This window comes from Metopolophium dirhodum, chromosome 1 (genome assembly GCF_019925205.1).
Source record: "Metopolophium dirhodum isolate CAU chromosome 1, ASM1992520v1, whole genome shotgun sequence".
NCBI lineage: Eukaryota > Metazoa > Arthropoda > Insecta > Hemiptera > Aphididae > Metopolophium > Metopolophium dirhodum.
Window position 1 is genome coordinate 109,395,063 of NC_083560.1, and position 13,905 is coordinate 109,408,967.

Sequence of the window (13,905 nt, forward strand, 5' to 3'; positions counted from 1 at the left end):
GCCCACTGCAACGTGGGTGGTCTTGTGATTCTTAAACCATGATCGAAATTTGAAATTTCTGTCACATTGGTCACATTGGTATGCATTAACTGGAAATGAAAAAAATCCAAATGATGCTTCCATAAAAATAAAATATACAGTGAGCATTGTTATTACCATTATAATTGGTACAATCACTGATATCATCATCATCATCAATGTCACTGTTCACGCTATCATCAAATATTTCCTCCTCAGTTCGGTGTTTGAATGAATTTTGCAGGATGAGGTCCATACTTAGTGCTGTAATATCGATAGGACTACTTCTATCATCATCATCATCGTCGTCGCCATTGTCTATCCCAGTTGGCTGTGTCACTGCATCCTGCTGGATGAGATCCATGCTTACTGCTGTAATAAAAAAATATAATGTAATCAAAACAATGCTACTGGTATAGATATTTGAATTTAATGTTGGGACATATTGTAGCATCATGCAGCATATGTATGATAATATATCATAAATTTGAAAAATTATTTTATAATAAATTTTGCCCCCTACAATCACATAAATGCAGTGTTGGGTAGTAACGTAACGCAAATTACAAATTACTGTAACGCAATTACTTTTTCAGTAACGCAGCAGTAATTTCATTACATTTTAATTGAAGTAACGCAGTTGTAACAAAATTACTTTTATAAAATAATGTCTATGAAGTAACGCACTAACGCGTTATTTTCCGCGTTATTAAAATAATAGTTTTGAATGTATTACAAAAACAAGGCGATAGGATATCCCAGAAAAATTAAAAATCAATTATATTTATTTTTGACTCTGATAATAGTTTACAATATTACTAAACATTTCACGAATAAATGTTATCTCTTTATTAGCAGAAAGAAAAGAGTTCAGTTTAAAAATAAAATTTAATAAAAATAATTTATGATTTATGACTTACGACTCATACGTCATATAGCCATATAGGTGAGATGATTGTACATTTGTATAGGTCTATTACCACTAGGGAAATGATTGTAAAATATAGCACCTACCTTTACATAATAATTGATTGATATATGAATTGAATATGGTTCAAAAAAAAAATTATAAAAAAAAGTAACGCTATTTGTAACGCACTACTTAATAAATAAAAAAGTAATGTAACGTGATAAAAATTATTTTAGGTAACGCAAATGTAGTTTAAATAAAAATATTTGAAGTAACGAGTAACGTAATTTCATTACTTTTTAAAAGTAATTTACCCAACACTGCATAAATGACATAAACAAAAAGCTTAGGTGAACATTGTCATTACCTGTATTGGTATTGAAATTGCTAGGATTGCTTCTATCATCATCATCATCGTCGTCGCCATTGTCACCATCACTAGTGTCACTGTCACCATCATTGTCGTCATCATTCACAATATTCTGATTATCACGTTTCTTTAAAGTAAGTGAGTTTATACCAATTGGCTGTGCCACTGCATCCTGCTGAATGAGATCCATAGTTACTGCTGTAATAAACAAATATAATGTAATCAAAAAAATGCTACTGGTGTAGATATTTGAATTTAATGTTGGGACATACTGTAGCATCATGCTGCATATGTATGATAACATATCATAAATTTGAAAAATTATTTTATAATAAATTTTGCCACCTACAATCACATAAATGACATAAACAAAAAGCTTAGGTGAGCATTGTTATTACCTGTATTGGTATTGAAATTGCTAGGACTGCTTCTGTCATCATCATTGTCGTCATCATTCACAATATTCTGATTATCACGTTTCTTTATAGTAAGTGAGTTTATACCAATTGGCTGTGCCACTGCATCCTGCTGAATGAGATCCATAGTTACTGCTGTAATAAACAAATATAATGTAATCAAAAAAATACTACTGGTGTAGATATTTGAATTTAATGTTGGGACATACTGTAGCATCATGCTGCATATGTATGATAACATATCATAAATTTGAAAAATTATTTTATAATAAATTTTGCCACCTACAATCACATAAATGACATAAACAAAAAGCTTAGGTGAGCATTGTTATTACCTGTATTGGTATTGAAATTGCTAGGACTGCTTCTGTCATCATCATTGTCGTCATCATTCACAATATTCTGATTATCACGTTTCTTTATAGTAAGTGAGTTTATACCAATTGGCTGTGCCACTGCATCCTGCTGAATGAGATCCATAGTTACTGCTGTAATAAACAAATATAATGTAATCAAAAAAATACTACTGGTGTAGATATTTGAATTTAATGTTGGGACATACTGTAGCATCATGCTGCATATGTATGATAACATATCATAAATTTGAAAAATTATTTTATAATAAATTTTGCCACCTACAATCACATAAATGACATAAACAAAAAGCTTAGGTGAGCATTGTTATTACCTGTATTGGTATTGAAATTGCTAGGACTGCTTCTGTCATCATCATTGTCGTCATCATTCACAATATTCTGATTATCACGTTTCTTTATAGTAAGTGAGTTTATACCAATTGGCTGTGCCACTGCATCCTGCTGAATGAGATCCATAGTTACTGCTGTAATAAACAAATATAATGTAATCAAAAAAATGCTACTGGTGTAGATGTTGAAATGAATTTGAGCATCATGCTGCAAATATAAGTGCTTACATTCTTTTACTGAGAAAAATCCCCTGCAATTAGTTTCGCAGGTTTTACATTTACATTCAATATTATTTGTACCAAAAAAGTGGGGTCCATAGGACACTAATATTTCTTCATTTGTTTGTATGTTTTTTATTGTCTTGACACAAGACAGTGATTTGCTTCGACTATGCCATTGGACATTTGGACTACAATCATGATTAACGAAGGATACTGGACCGAGGAACATTAGGTCCTTGTCATTAATACATGAAGTGACCGTTGAGAAGTCATTCACCCCAGGTATTAAAAAGTGGTCGCTCACCGCATAGAGTTGACCGCACAACTCAAACAATACAATATTTTTATTTATGGGTCTAATTGCCACTACCTTTGCACCTAATTTAAACACATTAAATTAAGATTACAAAAAAAAATATATAAATATCACTATAAATTACCATTAACTTCGTCAAACCGATCGTGTGCGACTATTGTATATGGGACTGGTTTTGTACAAAAATTGACATAAATTAGTTTTTGTCTTTCAATGATTGTAAAATCAGCATTTTTGAAATGGAATTGTGGTGTTTTGTTCCTGTGGGTTCGTATGCCAAGTTTTTTGTCCAGTATGGTATTGAGGCATGCATCGTCAGCAACGCACAACACCGCAGCCCGACGATCCTAAATTGGAATGTAATGAATTATTACTAAAACGTTATTACTAAAACGTTTATTAACCATAATCAAAAACAAATACTTACACACTTCAGTGGCCATGTGTTATCAACCATCACAAAGCAGAAGGTAGCAACAAGTTATTTTTCGTAATCGTGCGGCACATAAATGATAACTAAATAACATACATATGTTTATGTAATATTTTTAATATTTTAAGTAGTAAAATTTAGGAAAGAGTGCAATAAATAATATTGGCAAATATTTGTCATTGTGTGAATAGTAAATGAACCTTATGGCCCATTCACATGGACGCGTATGATACGCGTCCATGTGAAAGGGCATGGCATATGTGTGTTATTTCCTGTCTTTGTCTAACACGCGCGAAATGACGCGTGATGTGCGTTAAAAACGGATTCAGTTAGGACATAGCGTTTCGCGATTAAAGCGCGGCGTACATATGCAATAGGCGTGCGCACGGGGGGTTCTGGCGTCCCGGCACACCCGACATTTTGTAATTGAGGCCTTAAAATAAAAATCCAAGAGCATTCTGCACGTATGTTAACGGAATAAATGATATTTCGCGAAAAATTATAAAAATCAAATAAAATATATATATTCTTTTGTCAAGAGATGGCCCAAAAATATTATTGGCACGCGTATGGCGGCGTAGGTAACGCATCTGTCGTGTACACCTACTCCGATATAATTCATTGCATTTTTAATTCGACGGAAAACGTCGAGGAATAAGCCGTGTATAGCCCAGGATTTTAATTCGCACCAATAAGAGTCTAATATTAAATGAAATTGTTTAAAATTATAAGGGCCGTTTCACACAATATTTAATACTCACATGGTTGTCGGCTATCGTCGTTGTTGTCGAACTTCATTTGTCGTTCAGTAGAGCTGATTGCAAAATGAACGGCAGTAAAATTGCATTACCAATAAGTATTTCACAACACTGTATTTCACTTTGCTTTAAAATGCATAATACTACGGTTGGTGCAATTGTATATGAAGTATGTGACGCAATATGGAATAGACTATCGACAACACATTTATCTATTCCAACTCCAGAAGATTTTTTAAGTATAGCAAATGAATTTAATGTGAAATGGAACTTCCCACATTGTATTGGCTGTATAGACGGAAAACATATACGTTTACGAAGTCCTACTCACTCTGGGACTATGTATTATAATTATAAACATTTTTTTTCCATCGTACTACAAGGTGTATCTGATGCCAATTATAAATTTATATTTGTTGATGTTGGAGCGTACGGAAAACAAAGCGACGGAGGAACATATGCATCATCAACTTTGTCAACTTTTATAAATAATGAAAATAATCTACCAAAATCATCTAATTTGGAGGGAACATCTGTAGAAGTACCGTTTTTTATGTTAGGTGATGACGCTTATCCATTAAAACATAATATTATGAAACCCTTTTCTAAACGACTATTATCAAAAGAAGAACGTATTTATAATTATCGTCATGCTCGTGCCCGTAGATGTGTAGAAAATGCTTTTGGAATTATGGTATCAAAATGGAGACTCTTGCATAAACCCATTGAAACAACAGTAGACAATGCAATTAAAATAGTTCAGTGTATTTGTCTTTTACATAACCTTATAATAGATAAAGAAGGGCAACCATGTGCACAAACACTAATATCTGCTGCGAGTTCGTATGAAAACGATAGAAATGAAAAAAATGTAAGGACAAATGTAATAAGACCATTTAATCGGAGTTCAAACTTGGCGACTTTCGTAAGAGATACATTAAAAAATTATTTTATTAGTCCTATAGGATCGATTTCATTTCAAGAACAGTATGCAAACGTTCAAAAGTAGTTTAGTTTAATTGTAGGTATAATACTATAATGAGTAATGACTATTAAGTATTATGTTAAAATTGTATTATTACTTGTATTGTATAGGTATTATTATTTATTATTATTATTATTTTTGATAATTTAGCTACATTTATTATTATAATTGTATAACTTTAATCTTTTGATTACAAAACAAATTTCTTTTTATAATTAATATTAATATAAGTTTAAATAATGCATTACCTGTTGTACCCAGATTTGTAGCAATACGTGTCCATATTAAAATTTTTTCATCTCTATTATGGTATTTGTCATGTTTTTGATTCCAAATTTGGTTTTCCGCAAATACTAAACTTATGAGTCTTTCTTTTTCAAATTTTATAGATGACATCTTAGCAACTCTCACGTGCGACGTATTTACAACTACTAAAATACTTAGTTAGTTCGACTACATTATCGAAATACCAATGTGAAACGGTTGATAAAATTGTAGATAAAACGCACGTTTTCAAAACATATATACTAAAATATCACGATTTAAGATATATCTAAAGTACTTAATACTAGGACATAGTAGATAATGGGTTATAGGTACACAACGATGTTATTAAAACACCAAATGTGATATGACCACAATATTTCATTTATTAGCGTCTCAAATCAAGAGGTAGGACCTATACATAGAATAGTACCGCTAATTTTCGGCCGAAAAATTCAAACATGTTTGAACGGTTGAAATCCGAACCGACCCGAATTTCGGTTCGGGCTATCGGTTCGGTACAAGTGTATGCACTCACATATAAAATCGGCATTTTGATTTTTTTCGGTTCGGTCGGTTCGGCCGGTTCGGGTCTAGTGTATGCGCGGCTTAAGACAAAACCAAAATGAGCAATCCGTCTACGGCGGATTGAATGGTAGGTATGTGCCGTCGCATGTCCGGTAGTTTTTCTTATGTAAAAAGTGTAAAGTCGAAAACCGTGTTGGAGTGTCTAGAAAGTCAAAATCTATTAACTTTAAAGTTCGTCAGCCAGGTAGGCTATCCGACTTAGTCGAATAGAGAACAATGTGCTGCAGAAAATAAGTCTAGTATGTATAGTATAGCTGCTATAAGTGAAGAGAAAAAATAGTATTTTCCAAAAACCCAATCACACAACATTTGAAATAACTTACGAAAAATAAAGACAATTTAAAGAAAATAATATGTGTTAAATTCCTAATAATGTAAATAACATATAGGTACATAATATATAATGTAAAATTAACATGTATATTATTATATTATTTATGAAATATAACGTGAAAAAAAATGCAAAATAGTCTATTTACGGGCGGCCGTGCCTTTGAATACACGGTACAGTCGTCGGTTGCCGCCCGAACAGAGCTACGACGATTTCGAACCCGGACCTACCTATCATCCTAAGTTTGGGGAACCTACGCCTAACCTATCGAGCCACAATTTGTGATGCATATCACGGTCAAAACTTCAACAATTAAGCTGTGTGTCTACGGAGCGACGTAAACCAATATATTCGATATACGTCGATGTAATCGTATATAATATTCTATGTATCATAATTCTACACACTGTTTAAACTTTAATTGTATTTTATTCACTTATCTGACCGTTATTATGTATGCTTGAATAATACATTTATTTATTTGTGTTTACGTTAAACAATATACCAGCTACGTTATTAAGGATCAAACAATACGTCTACAATCACATAATGCAATATTTATTGAATCAAAAACAAAACAAAAAAAAACAGTATATATTTATTGTGCACTTGTGCGTTGGAACGAAGACCGACTGACATTTCGTGAACGCGAATTTTTAAGTGTACAAACCGCATATTCACGGGGTTCAAAAGAAATAAACTTAACAAATAGAGCACAAACGGCAATTGAAAAGACGAAACGAAAAGCGATAATAACGACCTACGCTGGCGTCGATTGCGATGGCTATGGACCGATATCGCGTACAAACCACGCGGCTTTTAAAACAAACGAACTATATGTGAAAATGTCTAAAAGTCGAAAAACAGCGTAAAAAGCGTGACGTTTTTCGAAAACGTTTAAAAACCGACCGCCGCCGCCGCTGCGAAGGTACGCGATTGGTCGCGCTATAGGGAATCGACGGGATGGGTCCGGCGGACTGGGGAAACGGAGCGGTGTTTAATTTTTTCAACCATGAGATCCTCCATGAATTCCCTATAGATCAGCTGTTTTTCTTGCGATTTTATAGAATAAGATTTATATACAACAAAATAGTTAAAAGTATATTCATGTACTATAATACAGTAAAACTCGCTTAAGACGCTCTCGCTTAAGACGCTTTCCCGCATAAGACGCTGTTTTTAGTCGGTCCCTAGACATTTCCTATACTAGTCAATGTAAAAATCACCTGTTAAGACGCTCAGTTTTTCTCTGTCTAATCGGGTAAAACGCTCTTTTTTTCAGCAGATTACGATAAATTTTAGTAGTTTTGTGAAAATAAAAATAGAATTTTTAGTATTATACGTGTTCTTATCGTTTTATTTTATCGCTATACCTATTTTATCATTACTTATTATAACAGTTTTACTGTATTTCATCGTCTTATGAGATTTAGTAAGTGCTGTTCGTTCGCATGTGTATAACCGTAATTTCGTTATGGCTAGTGGTATAAAACGTAAAGCGCTAACGATTTCGGACAAACTCAACATTTTGAAAAAGTACGATGAAGGATTGGCTGAGAAAAAAAAACAAAAAGATATTGCTAATGAACTGGGGATACCTCCTTCCACTTTAAGAACTTTATTGAAAAACAGACATGAAATAGAACAAAGCAGCTTGTTAGGTGGCAGCAAACGACAAAAATTAAAACACGGGAAGTATGAAGAGTTGGAAAATATTTTATTGGAGTGGTTTCAACAAGCTCGTAGTTTAAATTATCCAATAAATGGAGGTATAATCACGGAAAAGGCGATGGAGATTGCCGCACGTCTCAACTTAACCGAATTTAGTGGATCGACTGGTTGGCTGGATAGATTTCGGAGTAGGCATAGCATTGTGTACCGGCAAATATCAGGTGAGGCTGAATCTGTTAATAATGATGATATAGCTTCATGGAAAAATAACGTGTTGCCTTCATTACTGCGTGACTATGCTCCTGACGATGTATACAACGCTGATGAATTCGGATTGTTTTTTAAGCTTATGCCAGATAAGTCTTTTGTTTTTAAAAATGAGACATGCCATGGTGGAAAGTTGAGCAAGGAACGTCTCACGGTTTTAGTATGTACAAATTCTACCGGAACCCATAAATTGAAGTTGGTCGTCATTGGAAAAAGTAGGTCTCCTCGCTGTTTCAAAAATGTTCGTACGTTTCCATGTGAATACCTTGCTCAAAGTCGTGCTTGGATGACAGGAATACTATTCATAAACTGGATTCAACAGCTAGATGCATTTTTCGGTAAACAAAAGAGAAAAATTATTCTATTCGTCGACAATTGTCCGGCTCACCCTAAAGATATCCCTACTACCAATATAAAACTTGTTTTCTTTCCACCAAATACTACATCTAAGTTACAACCCCTAGATCAGGGTATCATTAAAGTGATAAAACAAAAGTACCGAAAAAAGTTAGTTCAGCGGTACTTGAGAGACATGGAGAGTACCAACCAAATTTCAACTAAAGTTAACGTTTTGGACTCCATACATTACGTTAGTGCCGCTTGGGATGAAATTAAACCAGATGTAATAATAAACTGTTTTCGGAAAGCTGCATTTGGTATGTTGAACAACTCTGAACAGGCTGATAGCTCACCTTTAAAAGAAGAGGACTTTCAGCTTCTGCAAAATTTTGCTGATTATGCAACAGTAGATGATGAACTCGTAACCAGTAGCACTCGGACTTTAGATGAAATAATCGCTGATACGAACTTAGTGGACAATGAGAAAGAAGACGACGATCAAGAAGAAGAAGATCAAGACTTTCCAGTATCTACTCCTACAATAACTACTGGTTTGCAACATTTATCGGAAATTCGGAAAGTATTATTCTGTGTTGAAAATTCCGAAGAAATGTTAGGTTGTCTTAATAAAATTGAAAACTTTCTTGCTGAAACACATTGTCAGAACCTTAAACAATCAAAAATAGATCATTTTTTTAATAAACAATAATAAAATATGTATGTAATAATAATATTTTTTTAAATTAAATTCAGTAGCACAAAAATATAAGTATGTATGTATATCGTAATTATAATTAATTTTTAAGTGTATTTCTCATTAAATTATGTTTAATAATAAAAAAATAAACTCGATATTTCAACCACATCATTTTGTTTCATTCCCGCATAAGACGCTTTCCCGCATAAGACGTTTTAGAGAGCTGGTCCCTTAAAGAGCGTCTTAAGCGAGTTTTACTGTAGTTTAAAAACTCTCCTGTCAATTAAATCACACCAAAAACACTTCGTTATAACTCCGAGTAAAAAAAAAAAAAAAAATTTAGTAATGATTAAATCTTTAAAAGACGTGATATATATAATATGGAAATTAAGTAAAATGCCATTTTATAATATTACTAATACCTATGATCAGTAGCAACTACAATTTTGAGGCCCAGGTGCAAGTTAATTTTAGAGGCCCCTTATTGTCAGCGGACAGTGGTGTCTAAATGTTGAGTCATTGATGAATTAATGAGCTATGATTTGATGGGAGGGGGGTATACAATAGTATTCAAATATCATAAACCACAAAATAATGATTATGCTACTTTCTCTTATAATTTCAACTTCCACTCTACTTCAAAAAGTTTTTAAATCCATGGAACATTTTAGTTTGAAACAATGTTTACAGTACCTATAATAAATGTTGTCAAGACTAACCAACCATTAATGAGTAATACAATTATTTATTGATTTATTGAAAAAAAAAAATTACAAATACTTATAAGTTATCAGTCATAATTCATAATATAATAGTTAAAATATTTTAAAACAACAAATTATTTAAGGAATTTTTTTTTTCTTGCTTTATTGTTGGCAAAATCATAAATTATTTTATTTTTATCCAATTCATTCGTACGGTTTCGCTCAATGTTCAAAATACTTATTATATTTGTAAGCCGATCTTGTAGCATGGAGTTTCTTAAGTAATTTTCAATTATTTTTAATTTGGAAAATGAACGTTCTGCATTTGCTATAGTGACCGACAATATTAGGAAAATAATACATGCACTCAAAATATCTTTGTAAATAGAGGCCACATCATTCTCCAATAGACACTGCAAAAGATTTTTTATGCTGTGGATTGTTTTAAGAGAATCTTTATATACATTTTTAATACATAACATTTGCCTAGTTATATCTGTACTGATGTCATTTTTATGTTGAAAGTCATAAGTTGCTTTTACAATATCATGTTCAGTAGACTTTAAAATATTTTGAGGTACCAGAAAATTGATTGAAGGTATTATCATTGAAAAGCTAAGATGATTTTGAATAATACCTATATATTTTTATATGATCATTTTAGATCTCTTCTTAAATAATATCTTACAAAATGTAAAACCACTACTAAAAAAATGTTTAATAGTGATGCAATATATATATACACCATGCATTTATTAGAATAACATGTATGAACTTAAATTAAACTTACCATTTGTATTGATGTCCATTTCAAAATAATAATTACACTTTTATAAAATTGAGCAAACACTCTGAACACAATCGACGAAGAAATGAATTGATATTCATAATAAACCGTAAATATTGTACATTTTGTCTCTAATCGTTTTACAGTTATCGCGTTTTTAAGTGGTTATTGTTATTATAATAACCCAGAGTCTATTAAATGTTGTTCTATTTATTGTAATGATATAATATTAAGTGCTAAATATCTAATTTTTATCTTTTTTTTTTTTTCTATTTTGTCCACCTAAATTTGTATTTCCGACCTGTGTGCCGCTGACGGAAACTGGTCGCCGCCGTTTGCGTTTCTTATTGTGAATCTTCTAGACTCTTCTAGACATACAAATTTATTTAGGTAGGTAGATTCAGTGGCGTGGCGAACTAAAAATTTTCCAGAGGCCAGTTACAATAATTGTCCCAAGCATTTATGCATAATAATGTATTATTGTAATATAACAAGTTATATTTCAGATCGTTATCGACTACCTATTGAGAATATCAAATTAAATTTACTAGGGGACCCACTGGCTACCACCCAACCCGCTATTTAAAAAAAATTTCAGAGGCCAAGGCCTCTGGAATTACCGTTTGCCACGCCACTGGGTAGATTATATAGTACATGTCTACATATAGTGGGTTATGTATGCGGCTCTGTGAGCGATCTAGGAATAAAGTGTGTAGATCATGATAGATACTATACCTAACCGTGGTGTAGGGTGATTAAATAGATTAAGAAATTTCCAACAGTTGGAAATAAAATACAAGTCGAAATTGTTATAATTTATATTGACTCAAATTTTGAACAATATTAAAAAGTAAATTGTGATTTTATTAGCTACTTTACATTATTTTGAGAGGGAAGGCTGGAAAAGACCTGGGATATTTTGGATATCAATTATTAGCCTAGTTACGACCGAGTCCGCTGTATATGAGTCGACAATAAACATGCACAAACATTCGCTGCGGTGTTGGAAACGAATTTGTATATTATAATAATAATAATATTAAAAAATAATAATAGTGTCTGAGCAGACTGAACCAAACATATAGGTAACGAATAGAGCGGTCTCTAAATCGGAACAAGAACGTCAGTATGAGCCCGAAACAGTGCGATCACAATCCAACCTCGGCAACCGAAAACGATTTGCCGGCGATGAGTGGTGTCGGCGGTGGCCCGCTGGAGATGATGTTGTTCATTGTTAATCAGATGTACGAGCATGCCATGTTGGTAAACGAGCTGGAATCCATAGCCATGATCAAGTCCATTTCTGTGGTTCGAGTCCGGCGGCTGCAACGGAAGCTGCTCGACAGCCTCGTGGTCCTGGCCCACATCGCACACCGTTTTCTCCTGCACGGTGACCCGGCCGTCCGGGCAGCCGCCGAATTGCTAACTACAGGCACCGCATTCTTGATCGGTCGCTTGTACAACTTAACGAGGGGTGGCCCGCCAATGACAATGTAACGCGCCTACATCGATGATAATCGTTTGCATTGTCACATAACTACAATACATGCATCCATGGAATTAGCAACAGCCATTAACAATACAATAACGTTATATTGTTCGGCCCCGATCATAACCTATTCCACAACTACTTATGTTATTTATTAGTCACATTAATCCGTCACCCCACACCTTATAATAATAATAATAATATACTTCTATAGGTACCTACCTAATATTAAGTTCAGTCTGTTGTACACTTGTACCAATGATGTGCGATTTAATATCCTACAATATTACGCGACGACCGAAACCGTATCATATCTCATAATCCTTTATCTGTGTCAAAAATAAACATTATACGTACCTACTATAGGTTGGGAATTTTATTCTTTCAAGTTTCCCATTATATGATATACAGTTATTATATAATACAATATCCAATAGGTATAAGGGTAAGTACCTATAACTTATACCTAAATATAGCTCTCTATTTACTAAATCTATATAATATTATATAAAAATGAATGATTGTTTCTCTGTTTGTGTGTGTGTCCTTTTGCATTCCTAAACCATTCATCCGATTAGATATAGATTAGACCTTTGAGAAGAATACTTAAAAAAGGGTAAATTAGAGGTCCAAACCGGTTAAGTGCTCAAACGGGGATTTTGAGATATACGATATAGTAGGTAGCACAATAAAAAAACACGTAATTATAATATATTTAAAAAAAAAATTAAATAAAAAAGATTCCCTCGTCCGCTCATAATCGTTTTTTATCGAACGCAATCATTGCATTCAAATCGAATACAGTAAAATTACACTATCCTGTCCTAGGCCCGAATGGATCAATGGACAAACATCTACCGCCGAAATGCGCCGACCTACTTTTTTAAATTTTAAGCTAGTTTTATCATCATTCTCTTTTATTTTTAAATGTTTTTCAATTAGTTTGAACATAAGTGGTCTAACCATCGATACTGGTGAATGTTTTTTATTCAAAAGTACAGTCGTAATTATTTGTAACGGTTTCAGTAAAGTAACCAACGTTTCGATATTCTTCCAATCACATTCTACTATTTCTAATTTTTTTGCCTTGGCCGATTTTGTAACTGTACGGTCGGCTACAACATTCGATACTGCTCACCTATTTGTGTAAAGGTGATTCAACATCAAGCATACAGAATTCCAAATAGTTGCACAACTTTGTATTAAAGTATGTTCAGTTAGTCCAAATTTTGAAACCAGCCTTTAGAAGTCGCTTACATATGAGTTGTAGTCCTTGAATAGTAGTGATCCAGTTGGCAATCGATGGAATTTTTTTTGTTATGTCATACTTCATACTTCGTAGAACATCTAAAGCTTTCTCCAAAATGCTCAGTGAGGAGAAGTCAATGTGACTGCACTTCGAAGTTCTTTGCCGGGTGTTGGTTTTATGCCATTTCCATTCAGACTGTCAAACAAGTTTTCAACGAACAAGCACAAGTGACCAGTATCTGCAGCTTCTCGATCAATACCTATAAAAGTAGAAATTAAAGCAATTTAGATATACATTTAAATTAATGAAATAAATTATGTTAAGATTTTGTAAAATTTAGTTATGAACTCACTCGGTGAAGAATTGATTGACATGACAGCTATCC

The 13,905-nt window shown here is 33.1% G+C and overlaps 2 protein-coding genes across 2 annotated transcripts; both read left to right on the forward strand.

The window, feature by feature from the left end:
- Positions 1 to 4,216: 4,216 nt before the first annotated feature.
- Positions 4,217 to 5,158, forward strand: LOC132949920 (putative nuclease HARBI1). Its single transcript, XM_061021046.1, has one exon. The coding sequence runs from the start codon at positions 4,217 to 4,219 to the stop codon at positions 5,156 to 5,158; it is 942 nt and encodes a 313-aa protein (XP_060877029.1).
- A 2,633-nt stretch (positions 5,159 to 7,791) lies between these two features.
- LOC132949929 (tigger transposable element-derived protein 4-like) lies at positions 7,792 to 11,724 on the forward strand. Its single transcript, XM_061021056.1, has 2 exons — positions 7,792 to 9,174; positions 11,653 to 11,724. Exons 1-2 carry the CDS (start codon positions 7,792 to 7,794, stop codon positions 11,722 to 11,724), a joined length of 1,455 nt encoding a protein of 484 aa, XP_060877039.1.
- The last annotated feature ends 2,181 nt before the right edge of the window (positions 11,725 to 13,905 follow it).

Excerpts from the sequence above, each read along its gene's own strand:
- LOC132949920 (XM_061021046.1), top strand. The coding sequence starts at position 4,217 with ATGAACGGCAGTAAAATTGCATTACCAATAAGTATTTCACAACACTGT.
- LOC132949929 (XM_061021056.1), top strand. The coding sequence starts at position 7,792 with ATGGCTAGTGGTATAAAACGTAAAGCGCTAACGATTTCGGACAAACTC. Across the intron at positions 9,175-11,652 it reads ATTTATCGGAAATTCGGAAA|CTACTTTACATTATTTTGAG; the intron begins GTATTATTCTGT and ends TGATTTTATTAG.